This window comes from Microcaecilia unicolor, chromosome 1 (genome assembly GCF_901765095.1).
Source record: "Microcaecilia unicolor chromosome 1, aMicUni1.1, whole genome shotgun sequence".
NCBI lineage: Eukaryota > Metazoa > Chordata > Amphibia > Gymnophiona > Siphonopidae > Microcaecilia > Microcaecilia unicolor.
Genome location: NC_044031.1, coordinates 183,054,072 through 183,068,325, shown reverse-complemented (window position 1 = coordinate 183,068,325; position 14,254 = coordinate 183,054,072). Strand labels below are relative to the sequence as shown.

Sequence of the window (14,254 nt, the reverse complement as noted above, 5' to 3'; positions counted from 1 at the left end):
ACAGTGTGTTTTAAGCCTGTAAAATGTATTTCATATTTTCCTGTTTTAATTATGTCTGTTTTAATAATGTGGTAAAGGTGGTTAGCTTAGCGGAGTTTTAAAAAGGTTTGGACGGCTTCCTAAAGGAAAAGTCTATAGACCGTTATTAAATAGACTTGGGGAAAATCCACTATTTCTGGGATAAGCAGTATAAAATGTTTTGTACGTTTTTGGGATTTTGCTGGGTATTTGTGACCTGGATTGGCCTCTGTTGGAAACAGGATGCTAGGCTCGATGGACCTTTGGTCTTTCCCAGTATGGCAATACTCATGTACTTAAGTGTATTTCTCTTATTTGGTCAGCAGATGGTGCATGTTTATGCTTAAAACTGTTACAGAGGACTAACTTATCTTTCTTTTAGTTGACACACAGATAATAGGAAGTGCCTGCAGTGATGTAACCAGGTTTTAATTTGAAAACTTGTTGACTGATTGGCCTGGAGTTTGAAATTACCCAGCAGTTGTTGCTGGCTGTTTCAGTCTTAGCCTGGAAGAAGAGGGAGACCGATCTCTTTGCTAAGGCTCTGTGAACAATTATATGTCCTGATCTTTCCAGGCACTGTTTATATAGATGTTTAGTGTTACAATTGATCCATTTTTCAGTTACTTGTTACAGTTTGATGTTTGCACATTTTTGTCCACTGTTCAATATTTTTATGGGAATAAACACAATTGTTTGTTCGTTCTGCCTGCCTGTCTGGACTGAAAGAATCCTGGTGGTTTGTGTGTTGGGTCTGCGAGTGCTTTCTGGGAACTGAGGGACCAGTGGGACTGTGGCCTCCAGTAACCTAGAAATCACTGGGGATAATAGGGGAATGGCAGAATCACCCAGAGGCAGTTGTGACCCAGTCAGTGGAAGGAGAGTGCTAGTGTACAGCACAAGCAGCAGGTGCGGATTGACCTGAGCTGTGCTGGGGGTAGACCCTGTGGCTGTGGGGTAAACCCAGGCGGGTGGTTAGGCATTTTGAGACACAATTCTTGTCAGTCCTACTTTGAAAACACTAATCTGAAGCTGTAGTGAGTGCTCCCAGAAACTTTGGGTAATGGTTTCTGAGCTGGAAACCTGCCCAGGGGAAATGAGAATCCAGTTGTCAGGGGAGGGGGCTGTCAGAGTAGGAGCATGTGCAGGTAAGACTTGTGCAGTCGGAGGTGTAAATACACCTAAGCAGCCCCCTGCACTGCAATGAAATGGGGGCAGTCAAGAAGGGCTCAGTCACCCACAAACTGCAGGGATAAAGGCAGAGTGTGGTAAACACTCTGCTTCCCTTTAACTGTGTTGCAGTACATCTCAGAACCTTATTCAACTGAATTATCCAATCTGGACTGACAGCATGCTAGTGTGGGGCAGCTATCAGGCATAAGCAGTAGAAGGCTACTATAAAAGGTCCTCTTACCCTGCTATTTGCAGACTCATACATATCCCCTTCCACCTTTCGGGCATACGCTACTAAATTTTCCATCCGACGGTCTTTCAAGGCTGCAGGATCAGGAGTTGGGAATATGGCTTGAACCCTGAAAACATATAGAAACCTGTTATAATTAAACTGGGATGCAAAACTTTTCCATATGCCCACAGAGTAGGTATGTCACAGGCAAATAAACTAGCCCTTTCTTTACATAACCCTATCAACCTGTCTCAGTATTGCTCTGTAAGGACCATTCTCCAGAGGTCATAAGAAACACCACCTCTAAACTTTACTACAAGGACAACTAGTGCCAATTTTAACAATGGATTTGCAGTGATAAGAAAACATGCCCACTAATGAATGGACAAAATCCAAAAGACCACTCCAATATCACTTGAACACCAGATTGGATAACTACCTCCAATTAGTACTCACTATAAGCAATATGCTGCAATGGCCTAGAAATGAAAGCATCTGTGATATGTTTAAGTAAAGCGAATGATACATACCTGTAGCAGGTGTTCTCCGAGGACAGCAGGCTGATTGTTCTCACGACTGGGTTGACGTCCACGGCAGCCCCCACCAACCGGAACAAAAACTTTGCGGGCGGTCCCGCACGCAGGGCATGCCCACCGCGCATGCGCGGCCGTCTTCCAGCCCGTGCGCGACCGTTCCCGCTCAGTTGAATGACAAGCAAAGGAATGAGTAAAACGCAACTCCAAAGGGGAGGAGGGAGGGTAGGTGAGAACAATCAGCCTGCTGTCCTCGGAGAACACCTGCTACAGGTATGTATCATTCGTTTTCTCCGAGGACAAGCAGGCTGGGGTATCCCTAGCTCTCAGGCCCACTCAAAACAAGAACCCAGGTCAATTGAACCTCGCAACGGCGAGGGCATAACAGAAATTGACCTACGAAGAACAACTAAGAGTGCAGCCTGAACAGAATAAATCGGGTCCTGGAGGGTGGAGTTGGATTCAAACCCCAAACAGATTCTGCAGCACCGACTGCCCGAACCGAACTGTCGCTTCGGGTATCCTGCTGGAGGCAGTAATGTGATGTGAATGTGTGGACAGATGACCACGTCGCAGCCTTGCAAATCTCTTCAATAGTGGCTGACTTCAAGTGGGCCACTGACGCTGCCATGGCTCTAACACTATGAGCCGTGACATGACCCTCAAAAGCCAGCCCAGCCTGGGCGTAAGTGAAGGAAATGCAATCTGCTAGCCAATTGGAGATGGTGCGTTTCCCAACAGCGACCCCTTTCCTATTGGGGTCGAAAGAAACAAACAATTGGGCGGACTGTCTGTGGGGCTGTGTCCGCTCCAGATAGAAGGCCAACGCTCGCTTGCAGTCCAATGTGTGCAACTGACATTCAGCAGGGCGGGTATGTGGTCTGGGAAAGAATGTTGGCAAGACAATTGACTGGTTAAGATGGAACTCCGACACCACCTTTGGCAGAAACTTATGTTAAGATGAAATTTGGTATACGAAGCATGAGTTACCGGGGCTTGCAGCTCACCGACTCTATGAGCTGAAGTAACTGCCACCAAGAAAATGACCTTCCAGGTCAAGTACTTCAGATGGCATGAATGCAGTGGCTCAAAAGGAGGTTTCATCAGCTGGGTGAGGACGACGTTGAGATCCCATGACACTGCAGGAGGCTTGACAGGGGGCCTTGACAAAAGCAAGCCTCTCATGAATCGAACTACTAAAGGCTCTCCAGAGATGGCTTTACCCTCTACACGATGATGGTAAGCACTAATCGCACTAAGGTGATTCCTTACTGAGTTCGTCTTGAGGCCAGACTCTGATAAGTGCAGAAGGTATTCAAGCAGGTTCTGTGCAGGGCAAGAACGAGGTTCTAGGGCCTTGCTCTCACACCAGACGACAAACCTCCTCCACTTGAAAAAGTAACTCTTTTTAGTGGAATCCTTCCTAGAGGCAAGCAAGAACCGGGAGACACCCTCAGACAAACCCAACGAAGCAAAATCTACGCCCTCTACATCCAGGCCGTGAGAGCCAGAGACTGAAGGTTGGGGTGCAGAAGCGCTCCGTCGTTCTGCGAAATGAGAGTCAGAAAACACTCCAATCTCCATGGTTCTTCAGAGGACAACTCCAGAGGTAGAGGGAACCAGATCTGACGGGGCCAAAAAGGCGCTATCAGAATCATGGTGCCGTGGTCTTGCTTGAGCTTCAGTAAGGTCTTCCCCACCAAAGGTATGGGAGGATAAGCATACAAGAGGCCGGTCCCCCAATGGAGGAGAAAGGCATCTGACGCTAGCCTGCCGTGTGCCTGTAGTCTGGAACAGAACAGAGGCAGCTTGTGGTTGGTCTGAGAGGCGAAAAGGTCCACTGAGGGACTGCCCCACTCTCGGAAGATCTTGCGTACCACTCTGGAATGGAGCGACCACTCGTGCGGTTGCATGACTCTGCTCAGTCTGTCGGCCAGACTGTTGTTTACGCCTGCCAGGTATATGGCTTGGAGAAGCATGCCGAACTGGCAGGCTCAACGCCACATCCCGACGGCTTCCTGACACAGGGGGCGAGATCCGGTGCTCCCCTCCTTGTTGATGTAATACATTGCAACCTGATTGATTGTCCGAATTTGGATAATTTGGTAGGACAGCCGATCTCTGAAGGCCTTCAGTGCGTTCCAGACCGCTCGGAGCTCCAGGAGGTTGATCTGAAGATCCTGTTCCTGGAGGGACCACAGTCCCTGGTTGTGAAGCCCATCGACATGAGCTCCCCACCCCAGGCTAGATGCATCCGTCGTCGGCACTTCGTGGGCTGCGGAATTTGGAATGGACGAATGGTCCACCAGTGCAGCGAATTGCGGCAACTGAGGAACAGGCGGATGACATCTTCTAGATTCCCGGTGGCTTGGCACCACTGGGAAGCTAGAGTCCATTGAGCAGATCTCATGCGAAGACGAGCCATGGGAGTCACATGAACTGTAGAGGCCATATGGCCCAGGAGTCTCAACATCTGCCGAGCTGTGACCTGCTGAGACGCTCTGGTCTGGGAAGCGAGGGACAGGAGCTTGTGGGCCCTCGCTTCGGGAAGAAAGGCCTGAGCCGTCTGTGAATTCAGCAGAGCTCCTATGAATTCCAGAGATTGGACTGGCTGGAGATGGGACTTTGGGTAATTTATCACAAACCCCAGCAGCTCCAGGAGGTGAGTAGTGCACTGCATGGACCGGAGAGCCCCTGCCTCTGAGGTGTTCTTGACCAGCCAATCGTCGAGATACGGGAACACGTGCACTCCCAGCTTGCATAGATACGCCGCGACCACCACGAGGCACTTCGTGAACACCCGTGGGGCAGAGGCGAGCCCAAAGGGCAGCACACAATACTGAAAGTGCCGTGTCCCCAGACAGAATCTGAGATACTGTCTGTGGGCTGGCAGTATCGGGATGTGAGTGTAAGCGTCCTTTAAATCCAGGGAACACAGCCAATCGTCTTTCTGAATCATTGGTAGAAGGGTGCCCAAGGAAAGCATCCTGAACTTTTCTTTGACCAGGTATTTGTTCAGGCCTCTCAGGTCTAGGATGGGACGCATCCCCCGTTTTCTTTTCCACAAGGAAGTACCTGGAATAGAATCCCTGCCCTTCCTGCCCGGGTGGTACGGGCTCGACCGCATTGGCGCTGAGAAGGGCGGAGAGTTCCTCTGCAAGTACCTGCTTGTGATGGGAGCTGAAGGATTGGGCTCCCAGTGGGCAATTTGGTGGCGTGGAGGCCAAATTCAGGGCGTATCCGCACCGCACCATTTGGAGAACCCACTGGTCGGAGGTTATCAGAGACCACCTTTGGTGAAAAATGTTCAACCTCCCCCCCGACCGGCAGGTCATCCGGTACGGACACTTTGATGGCGGCTATGTTCCCATGGATCCAGTCAAAAGCCCGTCCCTGGCTTTTGCTGTGGAGGCGCCGGGGGCTGCTTTGGCGCACGCTGTTGACGGGAACGAGCGCGCTGGGACTGTCCCTTGTTGTAGGCGTAGGGGGCAGCCTGCCTGGTCCGGGAAAAACGTCCACCTGCTGAGGTGGATGCTGAAGGCACCCGGTGGGAGAGCTTGTCGAGGGCGGTTTCCCGCTGGTGTAGTTGGTCCACCAACTGCTCGACCTTCTCGCCGAAAATATCTTCCCGGCAAGGGACATCCGCCACCCGCTGCTGGGTGCGGTTGTCCAGGTCAGAGGCACGCAGCCATGAGAGTCTGCGCATCACTATACCTTGGGCCGCAGCGCGAGATGCCACATCACAGGTATCATAGATACCCCTGGACAGGAACTTTCTGCACGCCTTCAGCTGCCTGACCACCTCCTGAAAGGGCCTGGACTGCTCCGGAGGGAGCTTGTCAACCAGGTCCGCCAGTTGCCTCACATTGTTCCGCATGTGAATGCTCATGTAGAGCTGGTATGACTGAATGCGGGTCACGAGCATGGAAGATTGGTAGGCCTTCCTCCCAAACGAGTCCAGAGTGCGAGACTCCCGCCCCGGGGGCGCCAAGGCGGTATTCCCTCGAACTCCATGCTCTCTTGAGAGCAGAGTCCACGACCGCTGAGTCATGAGGCAATTGGGGCCGCATCAGCTCTGGGTCAGAGTGGATCCTGTATTGGGACTCCACTTTCTTGGGGATGGTGGGGTTAGATAATGGCTTCAGCCAGTTCCGAAGCAGTGTCTCTTTGAGGACATTGTGCAACGGCACCGTGGAAGACTCTCTAGGTGGTGATGGATAGTCGAGGACCTCGAGCATCTCAGCCCTCGGCTCATCCACAGAGACCACAGGAAAGGGAATGCATATAGACATATCCCTGACGAAGGAGGCAAAGGAGAGGCTCTCAGGGGGCGAGAGCTTCCTCTCCGGTGAAGGAGTGGGGTCGGAGGGAAGGCCCACAGACTCCTCTGAGAAGAAATATCTGGGGTCGTCCTCCTCCCCCCACGAGGCCTCTTCCTCGGTGTCGGACATGAGCTCTTGCAGCTCAGACCTCAACTGGGCCCGTCTCGACTGCGAGGAACCAAGTCCCCGGTGATGGCTTCGAGCGGTGGACTCCCGCGCCGGCGGGGATGAAGCTCCCTCCATCGACGGGGACTCCACCTGCGTGGCGGTCGACACCGGTACCTCAAGCAGCGTCGAGGGCTGCGGCATCGGGCTAGAGCACACCGGCGCCTCCATCAACGGCGCCAGGGGCGCAAGCACCCCCGGTGCCGGAAGAGCCTGGCGCATCAGCCCTTCCAGAATCCCAGGAAGGATGGCTCGGAGGCACTCGTCAAGGCCCGCTGTCGGGAAAGGCAGGGGGCCGGTGTGGGTGTCGGTGCCAGAAGCTGCTCGGGTCCAGGAGACGGTACCGAAGCACCCACGGACTGACGCAGCGACACCTCTTCAACCGAGGGGGAACGCTCCTCTCGGCACTGCCGCTTCCTCGGCGTCGAAGCTGGTAGTCCCGTGCGCCGTGGTGCTTTTTGGTTTTCTTTCGGTGCCCGTCATCGGCGCTCGGCGGTAGAGATGACGAGGAGGTAGAACCCCCCCCCCCCAAGGGATCGGGTCTGACAGGGTTCGGTCCCGATAGCCCTGGGTAGAGGGAGTGACCCAGGCCGATTGCCCGTGCAACCGCTCACCCCCGCCGTCGCCGGCAGGCCGGCGGGCTAACGGTACCTGTACTCCTGGGGTCGGTGCCGATTTCGTCGACATCGGTACTGATACCGAAGATCCCGCCGTCGACGTCGAGGGGCCGGCGCAAGTTCCAAAAAGACGGTCCCGAAGAACTTGCCTCGCCACCTGTGTCCGCTTCCGCAAGCCGAGACACAAGGTGCACGTCTTGGTATTATGCTCCGGCCCAAGGCACTGGAGGCACCAAGCGTGGGTATCGGTTTGCGAGATCTGCCGGCCGCACCGACCACACTTCTTGAATCCGCTCGGGACCTTCGTGGACATTGACGGAAAAATCGTGTCGGCGAAGTCAAAGTCGTCGATGGTGGCGGTGAAAAGCACACCCAAAAAAGAAAACGACCGCGCTGCCACAAGGCCGCAACGAGGCGCCCCCCACGGCTAAAGATGACGAGGGGACAAACTTTTTTTTTTTTTTTAACAGAAGAAAGGAAAGAAGTGCGAACGCGTACGAAAAGAGAAAAACTATCCGGTTTCCGGGGCTGACAGAGACAGAGACGATAACACGTCTCTCTCCAGCGCGGAATCGAAAAAAACTGAGCGGGAACGGTCGCGCACGGACGGGAAGACGGCCACGCATGCGCGGTTGGCGTGCCCTGCGTGCGGGACCGCCCGCAAAGATTTTGTTCCGGTTGGTGGGGGCTGCCATGGACGTCAACCCAGTCATGAGAACAAGCAGCCTGCTTGTCCTCGGAGAAAATGAACTACACTGCACCCCAGATGTGCTTCTTTTCCACCACCAACTCCCTCAGAGCGAGTAAGGTTTGGACAAAACTGCAAACCTTAAATTGTCTGTCTTGGACACTTACAATTTATGAACGAGATGATTTCGAAGATCCTGAGTAATATCTTCATGCCACTGTTTACGAATTCCAGTGCTCGAGGGTGGGGCTGCTGTAGGCATGGCGCTCAGACTTGAGACATTTGTGCTCTCCATCATGGGACTATGGAGAAAGAAAATTTAAATTACATTTGAATTGTTCCTCTGGGGAGACATGCATACTCAATTTGTAGCTTTGAAGTAAGGAAATACAAGTACTCTGCCTAGACTCTACTGCCACCTGTGAGCAGAACTGCACAGAACAGAGCAAAATTTAAAGTTCTTCAGTCCCACAGATGGCATAGAGTTCTCTCTGGCAGCATAGCATAGATGTCTTGGGTGCTTTAGATTTTTTCTCAAGAGAACATAATTACTTCTGCCGGAATTCTGCACCAAAAAATTCTGTGCGCAAAATTTGCAAGTTTGTCAATTTTTTTTTTTTTTTTTGCAGCCCCCTCCGTTCCACTAGCATCCCCCTCTTGGCAGACCTTCCCTACCACAGCATCCCACTTTTTTTGCAGCCCCCTCCCTCCCACAGCATCTTTATAATTTTTTTTTTTTTTACTGCAACCCACAGAATCCTCCCTTTTCTTTCACAGCCCCTTCTTCCCTCCCTCCCTCCAGCCAGCCACCCTGCAGTCACCTAAGGTAGGAAAAGCTGCTACAGTGAGAGTAACTCTCTGGGGCAAGAGGGGCAGGAAAGAACCCCACTCTTTCCTGCCCCACTGCCGCTGCTCTCTTGCTGGTGCCGTGCTTTTTCAAAATGGCCACTGAGACTTCAAGCAGTAGTCTCACGAGATTACCACTTGAAGTCTTGGGCTCCCTTAAAAGGGATCTTTCCTGCTCCCAAAAAGGCCACTAGAACACCAGGGAATGCTTAGATAGGCCAGACAGAGTCAGGTGAGCAGCCGGGGGTTCAGCTGAGCGGGCGGGGAGTCAGGCGAGTAGGCAGGAGGTCCTTCCATTACTGCAGCCCCGCAGATTCTGCACGGAAATATTGAATTCTGTGCGACTGGGGAATTCTGCACAAATTCTGCACTCGCACAGAATTCTGGCAGGAGTACATAATGAATGACAGTACATAAGGACCAAAATGGTCCATCTAGTATACCCATTCACATGTTTCCATCTTTCCTTTTCTCATGTGCTTCCCCCCTCCTCCTACATCTTCGACTCAGTTTCTAAATTTCTTTGCTTGAGTTCCACCAAACTTGTCTATAAACTGAGAGTTATGCCCATCAACCAGAAGATGGAGACTGAGAACAAAGTCCTATGAGATTTGCCCTATAAGAGTATTGTGATGAATTAGCTCTTCAGCATTTCCTACAACCAAGCAATATACTCGGTATGTTTAACCTTTTACTTGAAATCACTGATTTCTTTCTCCTATTTACACCTCTAATTTTGAGACACATGAATCCAAACATTTGGAAAAAAGAATAGTGTAACTGCTAGCTTGTAATACCAAAACAGCAAGAGCTCAGTAAAATGTAAATACAGCCAAACACCATCATAATAGGGAGGGAACATTAACTGGTCTGCTGAGACTCAAAATTGGCAGGTAAGACCTAATTTCTCCTTATCTTCGTCAGACCACTCCAGTCCAGAACCTGTGGGTCATAGCAAAGCAATCCTCAAGATGGGAGGGATTCTGCAATCCCTGGCATTAAGAGCTTCTGTTCTCATAGCTACATTGATGCTATAGTGTTTCACAAATGTATACAGTGATAATTCAAGTCTGCACTCTGTAAATATCAACTGGCACTACTGTGTGCACTTCCATTCACCGAGGCTGCAATCCTTCTAGCGGAATGAGCCCTCAAACATTTAGAAAATTGCTTGCCTTTGAGACTATAGACCAATGAAATCATATGCTTGAGCCAATGTGCAATAGTAGCCTAAGAGGCTGCTTGACCCTTCCTGGTCCTTCCAAAAAGGACAAATAACCTATCAGATTTCCAAAACTCATTAGTTACTTCCAAGTACCTCATGAGCATATGTCGCACACCCAATAAATGCAAGGTCTTAATTGTTCTCTATGCTCATCTCTTCGGAAGGAAGGATAGACAAGGAGCAGACTTACAATTCAAAAAGGCATGGGGTGAACACAGAGGAACCCTAATTAGAAATGATGGTATAAAATAACTAAATTGTGCGTTGAGTTGACTCAGTATGAAGAACTAAGGCCAGACTTCTATGGTCTGTGTCCCTTATATGGCAAGAGTTTAGGATAGGTTGGAGTGGGCTTTGACAGCAACTCCAGTAGCTGGAACATGAGAACAGTGCCAGGTAGACTTCTGTGGTTTATGTCCCAGAAATGGCAAAAACAGACCAGGATCAAGTATTTTATACTACATTCATTGTTGGTTTTTACTCATGAAATGATGAGTGTGACTGTTCAGGTCTTTATCTGCCATCATACACTATGTAACTATGAAGAGGACAGGCCACTTTCAGAAGAACAGATGAACTGTCCTGACCATACTCTGTCTTCCATGAAACAGAGGAATGGATTCCTACAAGACAGGGCCTGCAACTCTGAGGTTCTTAGTGCTGAAGACATGACTAGGTGAAAAACCATCAAGTGTTAGGTTTATAAGCACCAATCTTCGAAAAGGCTCAAAAGAAGGAAGTTTGAATGCTCTGAGCACCAGTTCAGATTCCTCTCCAAACATGAGCCACAAACAGAGGCTGGGATGAGCGGACAAAATAGTTAGCTTGAAGAAGTAGCCTAGTGGTTAGAGCATCAGTCTTGACATCCACAGGTGGCTGGTTCAAATCCCACTGATGCTCCTTGTGATCTTGGGCAAGTCAATTAACCCTCCATTGCCTCATGTACAAAATTAGATTGTGAGTCCTCCAGGGACAGAGAAATACCCAGTGTACATGAATGTAACTCATCTTGAGTTACTACTGAAAAAGGTGTGAGCAAAATCAAAATAAATAAAATGCTCTTGAAAGCGTGCTACAGCCACAATCTCAAACTTCAAAGAACCTAGTGACAAACCTTTCCGGACCCCTTCATGATGGAAAGCCAAAATAGGAGAAACATCAGTCTACACCATGTCTCAAATCTATGCCAGACTCTAGTATATGCCTCTAAAGTGGATTCCTTTCTAGCCCAGAAAAAAAATACGTATCACCACACTACAAGCACAGCTTCTAAAAAGCCAAGATATAAAACAGAAGAGATAGATCCTCCATGACCATCACTGGCCCCTGCAGAAGTTCCATCCCCTTGTGAAGCCTCAGTGGTTGATCAGTCTTGAGGCAGATTAGGTCTACAAACCAAAGCTTCTTGGGCCATTCTGGAGCCACCAGAATAATCTGGCCAGGGTGAGAAGTAATCCTCCACAGCAAACATCCCAGCATCGGGAGTAGCAGGAACACATACAGAAGATCTTTTGTGAGTGGATTGCATCAGCGCATCCAGATTTTCAGATCCTTATTCCTTTTGCTGAAGGAACGTATGCAGAACTTTGGCACTGGCTCGTCTGGCCATGAGATCTAGAAAAGACACACCTCAGTGGCACTTTATACGATGAAAGGTCACCGCTGACAGCTTCCGCTGTGAGAAAATCCATTTGAACAACCTTAACTCCAGCAACATGTGCTGCCAACAGTGTTTCTGAATAGGTTCCGCCCATCAAATAAGATGCACCTCTTGTACCACTACCACACTTTTTTTTTTTTAATTTTGTTTTTGGTTGTCATTACAAACATGTATGACAGCAAAACTAATATAGAAACATTATCAAACATGATACACAAACCAGAAATGCTTGTATAAAATTGCTCCATAGTGACGTTATATATTTCCCCCCTGAAAACCCACATGAATCAGAACCCCCCCCCCCCCCCCCACTAGCACACTTCCCTCTGTACCAAGAGCCCACACCACACATCCCCTGTCATCCACCATACCCACACCCCATCGCAACCACTATTCCCCCCACCTCCTCACTCCCTACATATCAAGCGCCTCTAAACAACGCCTCCACAGCACAGCGTAATGTCTATTGTCTCTTTTAAGGGATCTAGAGTAAAGCAGGCCTTCATGCTTGCCTATTTCTCACATTTTCAATGTGCAACTTTCAAAGGGTATTGGATCGGGGGGGAGGATCCAGAACTGTAAGATAGTTTTTCGGACTAGCAACAGGGACATATCCAGAAATCGCCTTTGAGGCTGAGTTAGTTGTTCAGTTAGCTCCTGGTCCCTCAAAAGTAAGGTGGCATAATCCCATTCCACCTCTTTTCTGAGCAACCTTATTATGTAAGGGATAGATCCTATTCCAGACCGTAAGGGCAGGACATTCTAGAAAGGTATGAATAAGTGTGGCCCTACCGTTACAGCATCTAAGGCAACAGTCACTGTCCCAAAGACCTAGTGTCGCACCCTTGGTCCTAGTCATGTACGATCTATGCAGTATTTTGTATTGCATCTCCTGCAACTCTGCTGCTTTAACCATTTCACATAAGGTAGAGAACAGTGTGCTGAAATAGGAGTGTGTGTATTCAGTGCCCAGATCCCCATTCCATTGCTGCACCAGCCTCTCCACCCTGCCCAATGGTATGGTCAGTTTCATGATCTTTTACCATGTGGATAACCTACTCAATGGGGTAGGTAACCGAAGAAGAATGGCATCCAATGCTCCATATGTCCAGGTATTGCCGTACTCAGTCCTTAAAGACGACCAGTAGTGCCTGACCTGGAGATACGGCAGCATATCATGGTGCAAGCTCCCCCATTTTTCTCTTACCTGAATGAAGGTTAGGAAAGAGTCTTTGCCCTTTTCAAGTAAATGTCCGATACTAGTACATCCCTCTTTATGCCATCTCCGAAAAACCGAACACTCCATACCCGCCGGGAACGCCATATTTCTCACCAGGCTCATGAAAGGTGAAGCATATGAAGTGCGTCCCTGATGCCCGCGCCACCAGCACCAAGCCCTCCGCAAAGGACAAAGGAAGCTCAATTTAGGGGCAACTGGGGATCCAGAACCCGAAGACAAGTGTAAAAGATTAAGTGAAAAGAGGCAACTCCAAGCATCCATCCATCCTGGGGGAGAGTAGCGACAAGTCCCCATCATTCCCTCAAAAATAAAGTGCATTAGGGCAGCTACACTATACAACCAAAGGTCTGGAAGGCCTAGGCCTCCCAAACACCTATCAAGAATTAATTTCTGGTTTCCAATCCTCGCCCTCTTCTGGTTCCAAATAAAGGAGCAAATTAGAGAACAGAACAGGCATTCATCTCTGCGTAGCACCCAGATAGGAACTGCTTGAAGCACATACAATAACTTGGGCAACATTACCATTTTCACCAGTGCCACCCTACCAGAGAGATCGGCAGATCCCTCCAGACTTCACACAGCCTTCTGATTTTATCTATTGGATCCAGGACATTGCACTTGTAAAACATAGTTGGGTTGGTGCTGAGATAAATTCCCAGGTATCTCATTGGGCCTTTCACTGGGGGGATGGACAACGTAGAAGCCCAAGAATCTCCAACCTGCCCAAAGGAAGTAGCTCCGATTTAGCACAATTGACCCGTAAGCCTGAGAGATCCCCAAAGGCTCTTACCAGAAACAATGCCTCCAGTAGGCCACTGGGCACGTGCGCAAAGTATAGCAGGATATCATCCGCAAAAAGATTTATACGCGACTCCCTATTCCCTACCATAATGCCCCGTATATGGTCACTACCCCGAATCTTCGATGCCAAAAGTTCTATAGCTAGTAGAAAAAGAAGAGGGGACAAGGGGCATCCTTGTCAAGTACCTCTCTGCAGAAGGAAACTATCCGTAAGTTTGTTGATTATTATTAGCTGTGCCTGCGGGGAGGAATAAAGGGTAAACACCCATGTAACAAAGTCCCCCCATACACCAAAACATTCCAGGACCCAAAAAAGATATTGCCATGATATGCTATCAAAAGCTTTCTCCATGTCGAGTCCCACTATAGCCCCCAGTCCTCCCCTCTCCCTATGCTCATGTATAGCCAGCAGCGCTCTGTAAAGATTCACTGATGCATAACGACCCGGGACAAATCCCACCTGGTCTTCATGTACAAGATAAGGAATTACCTCATTCAGGCACCGGGCCAGAATAGCCGCCAGTATTTTAACATCCTGATTTAAGAGTGATATGGGTCGTTATGACCCCATGTGAGCAGGGTCCTTGCCCGGTTTAGGAAGTAACACTATGTGGGCCATGTTCTGATAAAGACTCATACCATCCTCCCTTAATCCATTAAACACTTCTCTAAGGGGCGCTACAACCAAATCGCTCAAAATATGATAATATTCTGGACATGGAGCTTTGGTCAGC

General features: G+C 49.5%; 1 protein-coding gene across 1 annotated transcript in view; it reads right to left on the bottom strand.

Moving 5' to 3' along the window:
• EP300 (E1A binding protein p300) overlaps positions 1-14,254 on the bottom strand; it is a 507,140-nt gene that overhangs the window by 299,615 nt on the left and 193,271 nt on the right. Inside the window, 2 exon segments of the mRNA XM_030203013.1 lie at positions 1,433-1,550; positions 7,916-8,050. Coding sequence (XP_030058873.1) covers positions 1,433-1,550; positions 7,916-8,050 — 253 coding nt within the window.